This window comes from Paralichthys olivaceus, chromosome 24 (genome assembly GCF_024713975.1).
Source record: "Paralichthys olivaceus isolate ysfri-2021 chromosome 24, ASM2471397v2, whole genome shotgun sequence".
Classification (NCBI taxonomy): Eukaryota; Metazoa; Chordata; class Actinopteri; order Pleuronectiformes; family Paralichthyidae; genus Paralichthys; species Paralichthys olivaceus.
Genome location: NC_091116.1, coordinates 8,535,522 through 8,555,922, shown reverse-complemented (window position 1 = coordinate 8,555,922; position 20,401 = coordinate 8,535,522). Strand labels below are relative to the sequence as shown.

At 40.4% G+C, this 20,401-nt stretch overlaps 1 protein-coding gene across 7 annotated transcripts in view; it reads left to right on the top strand.

The window, feature by feature from the left end:
• LOC109638877 (FERM and PDZ domain-containing protein 4-like) overlaps positions 1 to 20,401 on the top strand; it is a 54,265-nt gene that overhangs the window by 19,218 nt on the left and 14,646 nt on the right. For 3 of the 7 annotated variants that reach the window (XM_069520457.1, XM_069520455.1, XM_069520456.1), the window contains exons 2-5: positions 14,861 to 14,983; positions 18,072 to 18,223; positions 19,052 to 19,154; positions 20,346 to 20,391. In XM_069520457.1, the coding sequence (XP_069376558.1) occupies positions 14,861 to 14,983; positions 18,072 to 18,223; positions 19,052 to 19,154; positions 20,346 to 20,391 (424 nt within the window). Of the gene's footprint in view, positions 1 to 12,808; positions 13,356 to 14,860; positions 14,984 to 18,071; positions 18,224 to 19,051; positions 19,155 to 20,345; positions 20,392 to 20,401 lie in introns of those variants that run through there. The other 4 variants (XM_069520454.1, XM_069520452.1, XM_069520459.1 and 1 more) reach the window with 3 other exon arrangements.

The window sequence follows — 20,401 nt, the reverse complement described above, 5'->3', positions numbered from 1 at the left end:
TACTAAATTATACTATATTATACCATAATTGACAAACCTCCATAAGAATATTGGAATGACTCTTCAAAACCTTGGAATTTGTAAAATAGTAATTTTTAGTTTTTGTTTGTTTCGGTATAATAATAATAAAGTTTGGGAAAATTTGTGGTTATTGTGAATGAGAAATCAAACATTTCCTCGCTTTTTTGAGTCGATACAAACTTTGATCCACTCAGAGTGCTTAATGTAATGACATGCTAATCACTACTCTGCCCAGAGCTCATTCATTCATTGTTATCCTTCATTTAGTCTTTAAGAAAATAATAATGTCATCTAACTCTCCAAAAATTATTCAAACATGTCCTTTTACAGCACATTAGATGAGCCATTTGTAATATTTCTCAGCCGTTTGTATTGATAAACACAGTTACTGGGTTGACACAGAGCACATATGGCACTTCAAAATCAGAGGAGAAGGCACAACAACATGCGGCCACAGGGCGACCGCCCCTCACTCCATCCCTCTCTCCTTCTCACTCTCTGCCTGTAACCCTTAAAGTTGCATGATTTTCTTGATTTGCGTCGGGATAATCCTCCTAAGGGATTTGGTCGGTGATCACTGCAGGACGGGGCTGGCAGGGGCGAGCACACTGTTGGCTGTTTCATTCAGTCCATGAAATCACATCACACGTTCCTCCCTCCCTCCCCTATCTGTCTGCGTTATATGGCAGCACATATATCCACCTGTCCATGAATCAATCCCTGCCTCTTATTTATAGATGATCCATCTTTCATCCTGACATTGATTATGTGAGGAAGCTGAAATATACCTGAGGTTGTGTATTGTTTCTTCCTCTTTTATAAAGCTAAAGAAGCAGCCTTGTAGAATGAAAATCATTTGTTTCCCTGTGAACACTAATAATCTGTTTTGTTGTGACTACCTGTAATTCCAGTCATCTTTCACACGGCTAATACAGAACGACTGGAGTGGCGCACTTCATGCGTCGTGCCCTTTTGACGAGAAAATATAATAGATCAATTATGCAGATGTGGCAAAAAAACATTTTGTTCCTGGTCACATTCAGATGCGAACTTCCTTCCCCTTCGTCTCCGCTTCGATGACGAAAGCGGCTTGCAGAAAAAGCATCATCTCCCAAATGACGTCTGTGAATCTCAGAACAGCCCAGCGCGCTGAATTTCAGAGACAACACGCCATCTGATCAGTGATGCAAACCGGGACACTCTTATTGAGTCTTCGCCCACAGGAGTGTGTCACATGTTCTGTAAATGTTAAAGCAGTTTGACATCCAGCACGTGTTTCTCTGTTGGCACTTTCATGTCTCATGTATTCTGCGGGACGTGAGGAGGAAACACTGCTTCCTGCATTATTTAATGACACATGGCTCCACAGGCTTTAACTGCATAAATGGATAACCACCTTGTTGTTACTATGACTGTGGAACTTTCAATTCAAAGCGTTTCTCTGTGCTGAGGCAGCCCTCTCTTTTCCCTAATGTCTATCATAACGAGGCATGTATTGCTGTCTGGCCTCAGGTTGAACCCTTCGCACAATCCCAGAGAACAAAGGCGCCAAAACCAACCATGTATCCCAAGATGATTCACTCCAGTGACTGATGTTCCTTCTGAGGTTTTTCACTTTATTCGAGTACTGCAGCAGACGTTATGATGAGTTAGCAGCTGAACAATATTACAGCTGGTTCAGGTAGATATATATATATTACATTTAAAGGAAGGAACTAAAAATGTATTCGATATTTAAGAGTGGCATGAATCACAAGTCAATGCTAATTCTTTAAACTTGACATAATCATAGACTGACTTGCAACAAGAGGGCAGTACGCTCCATTAATACTAAACGTATTTGCCATTTACTAAGTTGGCAGACTTTGGCATCAATTAGATTTTTTTAGAGTGACATGTAGAATTATGTGGTCAGTTTTGCATGAAATGAAGTTTTGACTCTCATTACCTCCACCAATGACGTTATGTTTTCATTGGCATTTGTTTGGTGTTGGCTGGATTACGTGAAAACTAATACGAGTATTTCCACGAAACTTGGTGGAGAGATGTGGGTGACGGAAGAACCCACAAGAGTTGGTGCAGATTGTATTGATTAAACAAAGGTTAGAGATGCTGTAGTATCATCTTAAGGCTTTTAATTGAGACTATAAAAAGACCTAGTTTTCTTGTGAAACTTTTACAGAAAAACTGTTTTCTCAACCCAGCATCTTGGGCATTTCCAGCGTGTGGTTCATGTCTCGATGTACTGTACCTCTGACCTCCACTTTCCGTCCCATTTACCCTTACAGCTGCTGCTGTTCCCCTTTTAGATGAATGCTCATGGATGCATTCTGCAACACAGTGTATGCTAAAGTGTGGACCCATGAGTGCAGGCATCTGTGTTCTCATTATGTAACATCACCTCCAAAGTGTTGCATTTTTAATTCATCACCGAAATACACAGAAACCTGTCCACTCACGTACTGTCCAGCAGAATCACTGTGGTGAGTGACTGAGGAAGTTTCACAAACAGTCCTACTGTACATGCCTCTTACCAAAGTGCATCCTCAATAATTGATCACTTTGACTCGCTTTTACAACACGCAGTGAGCAATTCTGCACTTGTAGGACAGAAGCGAAGTTAAAAACATCTACATCTTGGATTTTATATTCTCTTTCACTCACACACACACGTTGGTATTCTGGGCGAGGTTTAAAACTGGGAAGGAGAACAAATGGGAAAAAGATGACTGGAGACATTTAGAATTAAGAAAGTTCAAGCGATTTATATTTTTTTCTAAAAGTTTTGTAGAAAGGAACAGCTTGCATATCATTTGCAGTTTGCAGCATTTGAGACTTCAATGAAACACTTTTTCAATTCCAATCTATTTCTTAATTATCTTTGCCAACCATTTGCCTACAAATTGGAACTCAGGGCTATAATTTCTATGAATTCAGTCAAATTTATATGCGAAGAAAACTGCATGATGACACATGATGGACGAGGCCTCACTGACTTCGGCTAATTGTTTGTGTGCTGATACATCTGTTTGCTAAATAGGTTACCGGAGCGATTAGTTCTGCTCCAAATGCTGTCACATAATACTTAAGTGCCACTGAGCATTCTCAGAGCCACACTCACAAATGCACTAGATATCCTGTAAACCTGTATACAGCACTGTGCTTTCACAGACACCAGCACACAAACATGTTCATGCCCGAGGTGTGTGTGTGTGTAAACATGGAGGTCAAGAGTCCTCAATCCACTCGTCCACTGAATCATCATGGTCATTACCTCCTCTAATTCGAAATTCTGAAATTAATTGACTTATCCAATTTGAAGTAAATTGAAAAGTCACACATCAGCTCTTGTCCGACTATAATTGGATGAAGCATAGAAATGAAACGTGTGCAAGTGCAGCTAATTTGATTGTGGTGTCACCTCAGAGATAACACATTCTCACGTAAACTGAAATTAAACAAGGAATCAGAAGCTTTAATTTATTCTATTCTTGCACTCTGTTTAAGTTAGTCTTTTCTAAATTGGAAATAATTTGCCCTTTAAAAACCACAAACAAACTTAATTAATCGTATAACGTGTTGATGGACCTGGTTAGGGAACTCCATTCACAAAGCAGGGACATGATTCTGTAATATCATCACGTCCAAACTGAAAATTAACAAATCAACCCCAGACACAGATAAACGGAGAGAAAAGATGACCATGAATGAAGGAGGAAATTAAATCATTTTGGCTCTGTGTCATTCTAATTTACCTGTGATTGAATTTTGGATGCAGGAACTATGCAGCTTTATTATTATGCTTTTTAAGAGCTATTGTAAAATTTAAATCACATTTACAACACTGCTAGGATGATACAGCATATCCTCATGGTAAAATGTGAGTTTGAGGTTATTACGTGTATGATTTTTATGAATGTTTCAACATCTTGTCGGACTTTGGTTTCACATGGTGGGAGCAGTAAAAACTATTTTAGCTAAAGCTGTATATGGTATTTTATGGTAGTTTATTTATCCTCCCAAGGAAACACATCAAACCATATCATTCCAATTTAAAAATGCTCCTCGACCATGTTGTCATTGCAGTCTCTTGTACAGTGTTGATAATAAAATATAAGAAGGTGCCCGCAAAGTTGTTGCTGCTGTGGATTTACATATTCGGCTGTTCTGAGGGGGCTCCTCTCAGCCAGAAGACCTAGTTGTTTGCCTGCTTTTTTCTGTTGCAAAGCCCAAGAATTAAGTACATCTCCTAATGCATTGTAAACGACAGCCGAATTGTTAGTATAGGTTAAAACAGTGGGTTAATTAGTCAGCTTTAAATGTGTGTGTTGGTGCATATGAACCTAAATTCATTCTTTTTCATAGTGCTTCAGAAAACCAGCTACACCACTTAAATTTCTACTCTCCTGCAAATGCACTCACAGAGCAAAGAGATTTTCATCCCGACATTAGGATTCAAGAAGTGCTTCTCATTCCTTCTAATGATCACCATACTCCTGTGTAATCTTATTTAGGCAGCATTTAGCGACACTTGTTCCGATGCATGTGCTATTTTTATCCCCGCAGAATTATGCTCTGATGTTCGGTGCAGATGTTCCTGTCGGCTGAAATGTTTTCCGCCTCTATGTGTTATGACATGTGCTGAATGCACCCGTTTGCAAATGAAGTTGCTCGAGTGTGTTGAGCAGTTTCACATTTGCACACAAACACACACACACACACACCCATGTATTCTTTTAAACACTGTGAGTAGACATGCGTGTGCACACAAATGCAGCTAATGCACATTCACTGTGCTCTTTCTATAACCTTTCCAATTGACTTGAACCAAATAGACGGTGGTAGTCAATGCTTGGTTGTCATTATATCACGAGAGCTCAGTCAACCAACCAGAAACTAACTGGTCGTGAAACTCCCCATAGGCATGACCTCAGCCAAAGCATGGCTCCCCATTGCAAAGCCAATTTAATTTGTAAGACATATATGCGATGAATAAAATAGATTTCAAGTTTTTTGTAAATCTGGCACATGATTTCTTGAGGCTGATGCCTTAACTGAGATCACTATTAGCTGCAGTAGATCCAACATGGTGTGTCTTCGACCGTATAATAATGTCAAAGAGGAAAACCTGAACCCCAATTTTCGAATTGTTTTTCTTTATCACAGCCCGAGAACGTAAAGTGACTGTTGAGAAATTGACATTAGAGCTCTCTGGGGATCCATCCATTTGATTCTGGTATTGGAGTTCCTTCTCAGGGCTTTAACTCGGAGTCATTAATGGACAGCCTGAAGGTGCAGTTGTTTTTTTACTCCACAAGAACTTGCTGAATTTGGAGCAGTACAGGTGCATTTTTATGTTGAATACAATCATGCTGGGAATCTTTTTCTCTCTATACCAGTTTGTGTTGTCCTGAACTTTTAGTTCATGTTGCTCGCGCAGAGATGTGGGCCAAATCTAAAGCTCATCCATTCACCAACATAATTCAAACTGCCACCATGTTTTTAAAAACACAATTTAAAACTTGCTCTATCGCCCTTTGTGTGTTCTGCCCTTTGCTTCCACCGGGCTTTATGTGGCATTTATGCAAGAATCAATGTTGTGCGCTGTGGACTGTGTTGTCCCACAGAGATGCGCCGCTGTGCTGCAAAGGTTGAAAACCAACACTATAAAGTGTTTTATGACTGAGGCCGATACAGAGGAGAGGAACAGCCCGTCACACAGTAAAAAACACAACTGAGGTGCAAGCCAGAGAGAGAATCCCTCACTGGACTTTTAACCACAGTATAATTCAAATCACTTATTTTTCTTATCCTCTATTCCTCTGATGTTATTCTTTTTGTGTTGAACTGACTAAAAAAACTAAATATTATGAGACAAATGGGGTCACATATATCTCATAATGAGAAATTCATTCAAGTCAAATTGAATTATTCGGTAGTGTAACATCATAATATCGAATATTTAAAAGACCAAAGTTAATATATCTAAAGCAATGCCTCCAGCTAAACGAGCCTGACTTCCTGCTGTTTTGTTAAGGGGCATGCTACGGATCAATCCCTGTTCCCGCTCCCCCATCAAGCAACCCTGTCAGTCAAAGCAGTGACATACATTACTCCCCCAAGGGCAACACAAAATGCACATATATACGTTAAACAACAGTATCCATAAAAGCTGTTTTTATGATCAGCCTCTTCATTGATTATGAAATTGATTGAAGTACCGTAAAGGTTTGTGGCTCGTCTGTGCTTATGTAAGCCACTTGTGTCCCCATGTGAGAATACAGCAGGAGTATGTCTTAGCGGGCGTGTTGAAGACGATGTTAAGAACACAAAACCGTTTAAGGCGATTCTAGCGTACTGTTGTCAACTGTGGGAGCCTCATTGCCGATAGAGTACACTGACTGTAAATGAGCCGGTGTGAATGGACAGCTGTGATTGACGTCGCTGACTGTTTGCTTATTGACAAACCCTGGACATGTCTCTGAGTTTGTATATTGCTCTATGTGTGCGCTCAGTCCTGAAAGGAGCTGGACAAAAAGGCCGGGAGCTGTCCATGGTCCTTAAATCAGCTGAAGGAGAGCCTCAATGAAGCTGCTCCCCCGCTCACCTACCCTGATGACTCTGTAAGGAGAAGCCTTTAATTGACTCTGTCATCAGACTCCGTTGGCACGCTTCTGCGTCAGTGTTTGTAAGGAGCTGAGTTGCATATCCGGAGGACACACAGATCCAAAGATACACTAATAAGCTTGAATCCAGTTCAGTCTCTGTCATGATCTCAGAGGACGGTTCATTTTAAGACCATGTAACACACAGTGCAGCACGCAAAGCAAGCAGAGTATAGCTGTGAAGTTAACAGCTTGGTGGTTGAAGTGGGGATAGCATTTGGTAAACGAGATGTGAGAGGACAGGCTAGGAAATTAATGAATAGCATGATTAGAAGTACTGAATTGTTGGTAATTCATTAAATCCAATTACAGATAATACAGTAATAGGATCATCAGCATATTTGTTTTTTGCTGTCTGTGTCATATTATTCAATTAGAGCTATAGAGCTTTGTAAGTTTGGGGATGTCAGCTTCCTGAAGTAGAACCAAAAAATGGCAGCAGATAAAGAAGTTGTTGTAAGTCAACATGCAGAAATAAATCTTTGGTTGTAGTGAGAAAAGTCAAGGCCAGTGGGATGAACATGTCAGATCCCTGGACTTTTTTTTCTTGTTACCCTATGAAGCGAAATCTCCCCTGGATATAATGATGTTTCTTCTTTTTTTTCACCTACCTGGGCTCATTCATCTTGACCCTAAGGTTGTGAAATAATCCCCCCCAAAACACAATCTCAAAGTCAAGCCATACAATGTGGTGGAAAGAATATGAAATGTTGGTTTGTTCATTCTGGGCGAGAGAGCGAGTAGAGTGGAGCTTAATGTTACAGAAAAAGAAACTACACGTGCATGTACTGCTCTGCAAGTGTATGTGAGTGCATGCCTGAGCGTGTTAAATGTGCTGAGAGCCAAAGTAGAGACGTATAAAGTTAGAGCACTTTTAACAACATGCACCAATGTTTCATTTATGAACAACACAACGTTGTAGAGGAAGACGGAGAGAGCTTTAGAATGCTAAAAAAACAAATGGGGAGAGGGAAGAGAGGATAGGGATTGTGTGGGACTCAGGTCAGGCGATGGCTGAAGTTGTATTCCTAGGAGCTAAGATTGTGCTAAGCTGGAGCATTAATGAGCATAATGAGGGAGGCAGAGAGGAAAGAAACTCCATTAGAAAGCCAATTAGGAAATTCCTAGTGACATATCAGTGCCATGTTGGAGAATCCTACTCTGCTGCTGACAGTGGTACAAATCCAGATTATTCAGATTTTGTTTTGTGATCTCAATGATAACAGTTAATAAGTTATGTGAAATAGGGCTACAACTAACGATTATTCCACCAGGGACCAATAGATCAATTATCTACTCAACTCTACTAATAATTCAATTTTGTCCGCCTGTGTTCAGTTTAAAGATGGAACCGTTCTTTATTTAAACGACTAAAAATGACGAATGTTGAAGCTTCAAGCAGAGGATATCTTACATTTAATAAAACAATCCATCAATAATCGTTTCTGGCTAAATTTCATATTACAGTTGATTCTAATTGCAGACACAATTTTACAGCTCCTACCAGACTTACTGGCATTTTTATATTGTCCAGGTTGGATTTGGCAAAAAAAAAGCTCAAATTTGCTTGATTGCACCAAGAAAAAGTACAAAATGGAAATTAAACTACACAGGGGCTATTAGAGGGGCCTCAGACAAAAGCTGACATCTGTAAGTGGGGAGTAATTTCATCAAAAGTCCAAAATACTGGCCCAACGTCTCCACTAAGACAACCAGCTTTTACAAATCAAACCATTCATGATATTCCATTAAATCAGGCAGAATAAACTGTCTATCAAATTTGATGATAGTTTGATGCATAGCATGGATCAGATCAAACTCCTTTCTACATCACTACATCAAATAACTATTCTGAAATCCTCCTCTTCACTATGTATCTCACTCTCTTCCAGTTCTGAACAGAGAATATTTTGCTCACATTGCTGATGGAGGACTTAAGTTGCAGTTTTTCTTTCTCCCATCCCCCTGATGTGCAGGTGGAAAAACCTTGTAATTGTGCAGGTTCCCAAACCACCAAGCAGCTTCTCTCACAATGTAGCAGATGTGTGTGAAAGAAGGACACAGTGTTAGGATTGGTTGAGCCCCCTGCTGATTTTGACGATGATGCATTCTTGAACTTTTCAGTCACTCAGGGCTCATTGTGAAGTTTTGTAAAAAGTTCTTGATTTTCTTTGCGAGTAAAGTTAGCGTCTTCAAGCCCCAAGAGCTGAAATACCTCTGATTGAAGTAGACTTTCCCAAAGCACTTAAGTCATTATCATCCTGTGAAGGACAGACCAAGAATGAATATTCATCGCAGACTCAATTTACATGTTTAAGTTAATGAAATGAGAAGCAAGTGGCCCAAACCCGGATTTACATTTCATGTTTTCCAATACTCCGCCCAACCACTTAAACCTGCACATCCTTTCATCCTGAGAGGGCTCCTCTAGTCCAGGAGCGCACTTAGCCGCTGATATTAAGTAAGTGTCCCTTGCAATTGCAGCTATGCTTAAATTGCCCTAGTTGTATTGTAGAGGGTAAAGTGGTGAAGCTATTGGGGAGGTAAACCTAACAATTTAGGCTAAAGCATCATGGGAGGGCTCTCTATCTTTTGTGCAAATCTAGTCCGTCTGGATATAGATCTTGAGGGGTTTTACACGATTGAATGTCCTGTGTTGCATATGTGCGTGCGTGTGTGCATGTATGTAAGTGTGTGTCTCCCATACAAAAAGGTCAAACAAAGTAATTTCCTTCCCCACACCTCAGGCTGGACCTTTGAAATGCTCCAGCCTCTTAATTTAAATTGTTACTCAGCCGATTCCAAATCTGAATTCAAAAAGCCCTGACTTTCAGGGCCATTGGCAGATTGGTCATGTATCAGGTCAAATGAAATAAAAAAGTACTGTGGAAAAAATAACACAGAAAACCAACATGATCTAAAATGTGAGAGAGTTGTAAAAACAATCCATCATTATGTCCCAGCTTGAGGTAATGTGTCCATAAAACACAGAGAAGCAGCAGAATCTGGCATTTGACAAGATACTTAAATGATGTGATAATGGCTGCTTGAGTACTTGATAAATGACTTGAACATCTAATCGGAACTCTCGCTGATTAATTACTCCTCACTAGTTAACTGCGAGGCGTGACTGATAACCATTACCTGATCGCCACCGCGCTAACTCAGGCTCTAAATGTCATCATTGGCACAAGATGGCACAGTTCTTATCCGGGGTATTTTGGCTTCTGGTTAGTCGGAGGAAATAGAGACAGTCTGTGGTTGGGACCTGGTTTTCAAACTATATTTAATGTCCATTTAGTACGACTGAGACAGTCTGAATTCTGATCAAATTCAAGATTTAAGATTCCTCAGTTTCTATAAAGAAAAGTCTTTTTGCACAAAATTTCAGTAACAACTGGAAAAGTAGAGGCGTTGTAAAACGTTGTAAAACTAAATTGCATTAAACTTGATTGGATTGTTTAGATTGTTTGTGGCCTTATTTCACACTGGATTAAGCTACACAGTGCAACCAACTGCATGCACTGCAAGCAATCCAGTATGGAGGCACAACAGAGGTGTCTCATAGGACAATAAAAAATGTTGGGGACGCAGTAACCTCAAGATATATATGTATTTCGAGGCAAATACATTTACAGTGTCTAGCCTACTGCTAACATGTTAAAACTGACCTGGAAATAATAATTTGTGTGCATGATTAAAACAAAGCACCCGACACCTGCTCATACTGTATAAAGCTATTTCTATTTGCTTTCCTGGATGCTGAATTCTCTGCCAAAGCCACTACAATCATATTTACTGCAGAAATGTAATAAATGTCAAGAGAAATTGAGATTATAATCTTCTCTGATGGACCATCACATGTTGGACTCATGTGTACGTGGTACTATATGTATTACCCTGGCTGAACCCAGTGATGGATTACTTAACTGGGCGATACCACTCCAGATCAAAGCTGCAGTTTAGAAGAAATGAAACGTTCAGATGCACACAGACCTGTGTGTTCTTGCCGAGTGGAGCATGTGGGAGCTGAGCGGTCAGGTCTGTGCCAGCTGGCTCCACTTCTTTCTGTGATCGGGAGGTTATAAACATGATGCAGCAAAAAAACAACCTGATACTTATGGACATGTAACCACCGCGTTGTAAAATATTCTCTGGCTCTCACACAATGACTGGATGCAAGAGGGGATGGCTTGTCGTGCAATGATGTGATTACATCTTTTTTATGAGTGTTTCAAACAGCCAAATGAAAAGATGGGGAGGATCTGTAACAGCAGTCTATGAAGGATATGACTAATCAATCAGGCTGGAAAGGTTTTATGGGGAAACAAGCTTCAGGATTTTAATTTAGTCAAAAATAAACTCCCCTTTAGTTTACTGGAAGCTTACATACAGAATACTAATGGAAAAAATCCCTTAAAATTGCTTGTTTGTGCCGTTTTGTTTGTCAGAATTAATTTATCCATCGATTAATTTAAATCCTCTACTTTTTGCCACACTAGCAGCAGGCCATATGCCCATCATCTCTACAATATTGCCGTAAAATTTGGTACAAAACATTCATGGTCCCAGGGGATAAAGCCCAAGGATTGAGGTTATCTTGAGACTTTTCTCTCAGAGTCACCAGTGGGCCATTTTTGGTTAAGAGAGAAACTAACAAGAGAAAAACTAATGTTGCTAACATCTGCATTTATCTCAACTTTTCCCAACTCCATTATTATTTTAAGTTTATTGGAATTTGCCATTGTGGCGTGAAGAGAAATAAACGTGACTTGAAGAAGACGACAAGTGAGGAATATCATTTTTAAAGATGTGAGCATGTTGCTACTCTTGTATTTTAGATTTTAAGCACCGGGCCTCATAGAGAATCGCTAGCATGGCTGTAGAGCCTCTTTGCAATCTAGCATATCTGAAAAAAATCTGAAGATAATCTATTAACCTGTTGGAGATAATCGATATTGCAAATTATTTTTATTTTTCAACAATCCATTGGCGTCACCCTGCTGTAGCTGGGACCTCATGCCAAAACAATTTTTAAGAATAGGATTCAGCTTAATAATTTCATTAAAGACCTTTCATTTAAACCTTACACTCTTTTTTTGTATGCACCCTACCAGTGAGAATGGCTGAAAAATTCACTAGGTTTTGTGTGTTGCATGAATTGATCTGTTTGAAAGAGAGAAAAAAAGGCACCTTTTATATTCAATACGATGGCCTTTTCAGCAAATACAACCCTAATAACCAGGCTCCCTTCCACTCCTTTATATTTGGTTCCTGTTATGTTGAAAGGAAAATGCTTCAAAAAGGAGGAAAAAGTAAGAAAAAGACCTTGTGACAGTGCAGCAAATTTATGCTACAGCACTTTTTTTTTTAAACATACAGCTCTACACTGCTACACCCTGTAAATTCCCAGTTGACTTGTGTGCAGTGCATTATGCTTTGATGCAAAGGACCATCACACTGCACATAAGATTGTTTGCAATTGTGTCCTAAAATGTACCTTGAGTTATGGCAGCAATGAGGCTCCATGCGCATGGATTGCCATGAAGTTTGCTGCAGACATTCACAGTACCCAGAGGATGTGTTGTAAAAAGTGGTGATCCTATGACTTTGCAGTACATTTTAAGTTTTATGTTAAAAGTTATAAGATGTGTTGTCATAAAATTCAGAGAGAATGAGTCCTCGTGACTTTATCATGCTACCAACTGGCCAACTGTTACACTTAACCACTGAAATACCATTAGCGTCTTCAAGATGGCCCAATATTTGTTGCAGACATTCATTCCTGATGTTGGCATTTAGGTCAAAGAAAGTTGTTCAGAAGTGAAGAGTGAAATATTAATGCCATCCAGGGGAACCTTAAGAGGCAGTTTCTTCTTCCTGCTGTGAGTGTCCATCTCTGAGATGGAGCACTGTGTCCATACATGATGTTGCTCTCTAAAATCCTCTTACTCCACACACACACACACACACACACACACACACACACACACCCTCCCATCCTCCCATATACATGAACAGTTGTGCACAGTTCCTCTCATTTTCTCTCTGTCTGTCTCTGTCTGTATCTCTCTCTCTCTCTCGTACACACACAAATACTCATACTCACACACGCACACACACACAGAGCGTGGATTTGTTTTCTCTGTGATGAGAGGGATTATGGGATAAAGGAGGCGAGGCCACAGCAGTTTAGTTTAGTTCGGACCAAAGCTGCTCTCAGCAGCAGCACAATGAGAAACACAGATGAATGTCGGGCTACACACTGGAGATCCGCGCAGCCAGTAACACCGCGGCTTCAGTATAATTTGGACACAAGAGTCTCTGATTGTGATTCCGAGGTGGCAGCGAATCTGTTTTTCTTTCGGATGACTGGAGATCAGCAGACGGCAACTGAATCAAGAGCAGTGGAGGTGGGAAGCCTGGAGGGTTGAAATGGATCTATTGCTTCTAAGGAGGACTTCAGTATCGACTGTTTTTTGTTTTCTTTGCAGTCGGTTCTAATTGAAGCATTGACGGACGGTTTTCATTCTCACACACTGTTAGCTATGACTGACTGATGTATTCAACCCATCAACAACACAATATGGGAATGGATCAGCTGGATTCTTTCGGCGATGACATCCTCATCTAGTATGCCTTTTTTAACCTATTTTCAGAATTCGTATTGTGAGTAATGGCAACTCATTTGGGTCCTTAACTTTATCAGAGGTCAAGGTGCTGATGTTGTAACTTGTGCTTCTGCTGTGTAATAGAATATCCGTTAATCATTTCATTATCACTGTAACTATGCATCAGCTTGTTGCAACAGATTTAAGGTAAAAACAATAAAATAGAGTTTATGGCTGTGGGACAAAAGACTAAGATAAATCAAATATTAGAATGAAGTGCGTCGGCTTGATGCTTAAAAGCAGCTGCATTCATCTGGCTTGATGAACATCTGTTGCATTTGTGATTATTTCTGTGGAGATTTATGGAATAAGCACCTTATGATTTGTGCATAATTAGTAACTATAGTCAGGCAGCATTAACGTTTGAACTGATACGGTAGCTGGAATATAGTACCGGTACCCAATGTCACCTTTTTTTTTTTTTTTTTTTACCACTTCTTTGTTGTAATTTACTGCAGTGCTTACATAGAGTGTACTATAATATTTAAGTACTTCTAGATTGATGATGCCCCACTTTATGTGGCCATTGTCCTTGGAGGGTTCAGCTTTCTTTGGTGCTGGCTCCAGTCATGCTAACATTAGCTGCAGCTCCTCTGGGTGACATTAAAACATGAAACACTCATAAACCCTTCGATATATTCTGTGTTTGGCCAGGTGGTTCATCAGGTCGGTTGCGCTTCCCTTTCCAGATTTGCAGTTTGCATCACGATTATTACAATGGTCTGCTCTCGCCATTGCCCTGACCCACTGTGACTTGAACAAGCTGCAAAGTTGATGTAGTCACGATAGTCTCACTCACTCTCTTTCTCTCGATACTGGTAGCATTTGAAGAGTCCGAACTCGGTTCCAACAACGTAAGTCGGTCAGTATAGAGTACTGTGCTGAACCCAATTTGTCACTGTAGCATGTGAAACAGGTTTTACTCAGCACAGATCATCCGTTTAACTGAAAATTTTTCCATTATTCATGCTCAGGAGCCGCATTGGACCCTCTCTCTTCACCCTTTGCCTGTGTCTCTATCTCCGCTCTCCTGAAATGCTCAATCACATTGTTAGCGTAATCTGCAATAAGCGAATCAGCTGTCACATCAGCGCTTTCCCCTCGCAACGCTCAAACATACAATTTTGCAGAGCAATTGACCGTACATGCAGCCGTTGATTGCCTATCTACAGAGCCAACGAGGCGTCATTTGACTGTGGTCGATTGCACGAAGCAATGCCTTCTCACACTGCGAACCTCACAAGAGGGATAGTAATCTAACCAGAGCTGTGCAGAGTGTCTCTGGGTATCTTTATTTATTTAGAGTGGGGGAAAAGCTTTGTAATTCTCATTTTATTATTCTCTTAAATTATTTATTTCTATAGACAGATTGAAGTATGCACTTAGTGTGGTGTTTGAGTAATGCTCTGTAGCTCGTCTTCCCGAACAAAAACCCTCCATGAAATCCTAAAAGTCAGGATTGAACACACATTACTGACTTTAATTCTCTTTCTTTTTCTTCAGCCATAAGAACAAAGCCTCAGGCTGGCCGCCCCCTGGTCCGGGCTCATGGGGTGGGCTGCAGGGGCCTCCTTACAGCTGGGACAGCATGAACAGCACCAGGGAGGGACGGAATTGCCTCACCAAGTATGTATGAACATAATCACGACCGATCTCTTCACGCACAATCATGCAAAACTCACAGTCGAGTTTCAACCGTGTTTCAAACATCTGGTTACATCATGGCGGACCACTAAAGAATTGCATCATGAATGTAAATCAGATTGCCCCGTAGTGATTGGTCCTCACTGATCTTTAATGATTCCAGATCCTTGTTTAGGTACTTATGACACAGCAAAAACTGCCTTCAGGCGTCCATGCACGTTATGATATGGGAGTAATGCCTTGAAATCCAAAATACATACATGAGAAGTGAATGGAAAGTGGCACATTGGCATTTCAGATTAAATTAGATGGTTGTGTTCACGTTGGTTATTGTGGCATTGAGTAAGTACTGATACAATTACGTGCATAGAGTAAAAACAGTGTATACCTGCACAGAATGGACAATATACAAATATGGAGTATAGACCGTTTGAAGAAAAATCCAAGGATCTAATATGCAGTTAAAATGTGGCCATTTAAATAAGCGCCAGAATGAGAGATGAGGTAGAAACCAGCTCTGTTCCAAGTTTAACTCTGAGCCGCCAGGTCTGCCCGGCCCAAGCCCTATGCTTTGCCCACTTACGCATACCTCTTCCCTCCCAGATGCACAACATCTGGCCAGGTCATTTTACATTCAACCAGTCTGTGTAGATTTCTCATGATGCAGGAATGAAAAACCTCTCACCAGGCAAACATACAAATCCTTCGTTAAACTGGTGGTGAAGCTGGTTAACATGCCTTCAGTGTGGATTTCTGCCTTCCCCATCAGTAAGAACAGAGTTGGTTTCAGTCCATCCATTAAGTTGCTGTTTGAAAGTCCACTCCTCAGATTGCAAGACCCAAGTCTGGTCTCTGCTGCTGCTTAATATATGTTATCCTCCCTTTCTTTCACTTGCACTTCTCAGTGGAACATCCTCCTTATATTTCCTCTCGTTATCTTTTCTCTCTGTTTGTTTTTTGTAATTTTTTTTCTCTCCAGTCTCTTCTCTTCACCCCTCAATGTCCTGCTCCTGCACCCCCTCCCCCCTCCACCTCTTTGTCACCCCTCCTATTACATTCTCTCCCTCATATCTCCTCACGAAGTCAAATATGAGGAAGATGACAGTTGTGGCTTTGTTCTCAGAGAGAAGCTGTTGGCTTTTGAGTTGGTGATGGAGAAATAAAGTAAGAAAAAATAGAGATGGAAAGAAAGTGAGTAATTTAACCTTATTGCACAGATAACTCCCATAACCAGCTCTACTGAGAAGGTTTTTGAGTGCTACGCGCTGCTCGACCACTGAATACTGCTTTTAACATGGCTACAAATATTCAAATATAGCACGATATTGTTCATTTTTTGAGGATATCTGTGAAGAAACTGACAATTAGACAAAATACCAAACATTCAATTTTCAATTCATTACCTTTGTCAAAAATGACTTCCTTCTCCATATACATCAGGGATTTTTATTACATTTTTTTTGGGACAGCAAATAGAGGCTTTGTCTTAATATGTTTACACTTATGGATGAAAATAAGTATCTGTAGATCAGTCCAAAAATCAGGGAAGTGTAATAATATTATAAACGTGATTAATCACTGGTGATTTTTGACCTGAGCATGTTGCATCAGTTTGAATTTAGCATCGCACTTGCTCTATTGCATTTGACCTTATGTTGTCAGCTTTCCCCTGACCCTCTGACATCCATGCTCTTCTCTCCATGTGGGATTAAACCCCACCGACCCTGACAGGGAAGATGAGCCTGCATCGCAGATTGGAACATGCTTCATTACAAACAGATTTAGTTTTGAGATTTCAGTATGTACAATGCAGACCCGCGCGATAATGAAGACGAGAGAAAGACAGAATGAGAAAGCGCAAGGGGAAGAAAAGGCCGGAGGTGGGGCGGATATTGAGACTAATCCATATTGGTTGTAGATGAAGTTGCATCCCGTATGGCTGGAATCTTTTTAATCATAATCAAGCTGGATTTAAAGCTGCAGGTATATTTGTATCAATCTGACAAAGTTCCTAGGTCAGTGAGCGATGCCAAAATCACACAGTTCCACCAATGTTTGCCAACAAATAAAACATCTGTGACCGTGTAGAGGGTAGGAGGGATGAGGAAGGAAATTCACATGCTCCACCATATGGATGGTCAAGGCAGGTGGAGATGGAGAGGATGTTGGCCAAGTAACAATAGACACCCTGCACAGGACTTTATGTTCAGGGAGGAAGCGACGGCTGCCAAGGAAGCTTTTTAAGCTGTGAAAGAGAGAGGGTGGTAGAAATGGAGACAGACAGAGAACGAGTTAACCCAGCTGAAAGTGTATTTCACCTCTTAATTAACGGGCACTCTGCATTCTCAGTATCTCACTGTAATCTAATACAGTGCATTTACACTTAAGTGGTGCTCTCATCCTAAGTGACTTGCAGTAAGGCTGAGAAAAGGACAATTTGAAACTTAACCTGCATTGACGTTGTATTAAATGTCGGTTGCCGTCATCGTTAATTGTCAGTCTCACATGAAGTGAGAGAGACATGGGATGCTGCAGAAGAAATTAAATAAAAAAAGGTTTCTTCCGGATTGTGAATAGGCGTCAGACTAGGGAGGAGAATCAGTTCCAGATTTAAAATTCAAAACATCTCATAAATGCAGGACCTGTGCTCAGTTTTATATGTGGCTCTTAAGCATAAAATGTTGTGCTAATGGCCAAACCCGGGCCAGGTCTCTGATTTATGAACAGCTGATCGCATCATTCATTTCAAGTTTATTGATATCTACCCAGGTTAAAACTATTTTGACTGTAGCAATGAAGTCATTGATCGAATTTTAATGTGCAATTCATTACTTTCAGCTAGTAGAACAGGTTTGATCTCTGTAACAGTCATTGTGCTTATTACCAGCACCATGTCCTCTCCTGTTATTTGCTGAGTCATTGTCCGTCACTCTGGCTCAGTCGGCAGCCAATAGTCTGAACTGCTCTGTGAGTGAATCAAAGTCCTCTGTATGATGTCCTTGTTTGACTTATCTCTATGGCCAAATGGATATTTTGATTTACTAGATTCCTCTTTTGCTTTGTTTTCCAGCCAAGTGTCCCAGAGCAGCTCCCTGGAGGAGGTTCATCTGGATGGGGTCCCCCCCACCCCTCGCCTGGTAGAGATGAGACGGGACCCGGTCCTGGGCTTCGGATTTGTGGCAGGCAGTGAGAAACCAGTGGTGGTCCGCTCTGTCACACCAGGTGGGCTCTTTGTAAAAAGTCTTGGGCTTAAAATCACATATTTTAGGAGTATTCTAGTAACATTCACTGTACCAGCTACCAGAAGTGTAGGACTCAACCCTCCTCATTTCAAAGTGTTTAGTTTTATCCAGGTTTTTATGGTTTATACTGTAGCCAACCACCAGGGAGACGTTTTGACTTTTGGGGAGCAGTCATGTCATCAATCTTTATACAATTATACAAGAAAGACTCACTGTGCTATCTTATTTCAATCTTAAGTGGGTGGTTTCATTAGTTCCAACTTACGATTTGTGCTAATCAGTGCAAACACTTGCTGTAATGAGTGTTTAGAGGGAAACCATGCAGACTGTTGCCTCTTCCTGCCTATGATTGAACAAGTGAGGAGTATTGACCCATGCAAGAAAACACAAATTCATGTATTTCTGGAAGTATTGCTTATTCTTGGTGAATGCAAAATCACTGCTCCAACCAGCCGTCAGCTCCAGTGGCTGCATAGACACACACTGTGATAAGGAGTCTCAATAATCAATCAGTGCTGAATGCCAAACAGACGGCTAAACTCACGAATTCTCTATTCAGAGGGGCAAGCCAGGAAAAGGGAGTGTATGTGACACACATATTTCATATGGCAGAAGGCAAACACACATACAAAGCTGTCTACAAATGATCTCTATTGCAGCACAATATGCACACAACAGCACACACACTTCACATGCTGATTCATTCACGGGCCATCTCTGACAGACAGAAATAACTGCTGCTTTGATCAAGCATTGGTTTGATCAGCGCCAGCTTGTTTGCATTTATTTATGTGTGTGTTGTATGTAGGTGGTCCATCAGAGGGGAGGCTGTTGCCAGGCGATGAGATCATCATGATTAACGACGAGCCCGTCAGCTCGGCTCCGAGAGAACGAGTCATCGACCTCGTCAGGTAGATACAGGAACACGAGGGACGCTGTAATTTGTACGAATCAATGACGGCTGTAATAGTTTGGTGTCGGTCACTCGGTGGATTTTTCTAAAGAAATACAACAGCCTGACCCAAAATCCTTCACTGCAGGTTATTGATACTTAAATTTTTAATGGAAATAATAAAAAATTCTACTTGGAACTTCTTTTTACCAAGGTTGCAATCCCTGAGAAAATGGTCATCAGTGAGATCTGGGCTTTTTCCAGACTGACAAGGATACAGCATTGTGTCATTTTAATTATATGAAATGTGGTATTCGGTTATTTATTTGCACCACTTAAAGGTATAGTGTGTAGAATTTAGTGACATCTAGTGGTGATATTGCAAGTTGCTGCTGAATATCACTCACCCCACCCTCCCCTTCCAAACATGTAAGAGAACCTGTGGTAAACTTCAGTTGTCAGAAAAACTCAAAAGGTGTTTAGTTTATCCAGTCTGAACCACTGTTAAAAACATAATGGCCTCCGTTGAGAGGGTCCCCTCGATGTAAATATAAAGTATTTAAATATAAAGGGACTTTTCTAGAGTGGAAAAAACAACAATTCATACAATTTAGATGAAATGAACTAGTGAAAATATCATGAGGATTATTTTATATTCAATTTCTGCCAATAGATCCCTTTCACCTAAATCTTACACATTGAAACCTTTAAAAATGAATATTACTTCAAATGAACTTGTTTTCCAGTGTGCAATATATCAGGTTAAGAGCATAAAACTTTCTGTGTTGTTATAATTATTATCATTCAAATTACAAAACTCTGTAAAGCTCTGATGGAGTTCTCGTCCAGACGAGTGACGCTTTCCACTCGTCTGCTCAAACCTTAGTTAACAGCTCGTAGCCTTCTGCTCATCATGCAAACAAAATGCAGGAAGTCTTCATAATTAATAAGCGAAATTAATAAGAGAAATTAATAAGCGTTGTGCTAATTCTACACACACAGCTCACCGCGACTCAAATCATGTTTCGGTTTGCTGGAAATGCTGTTTTTTTTATGCAGAAATAATGAGTGGATATGTGTGTGTGCGTGTGGTAGTTGTAACTGTTTCTTCTTGTGAGCTGTGATTGCCATGTTCATGTTATTCGTTGCGATTGTCTTCTTTTAAAAATGTTGTCCACTCAACTCGAATTGCCTTGTGTTCTTGTTTCAGGAGCTGCAAAGAATCCATCATGTTGACTGTTGTCCAACCGTATCCTGTGAGTACAT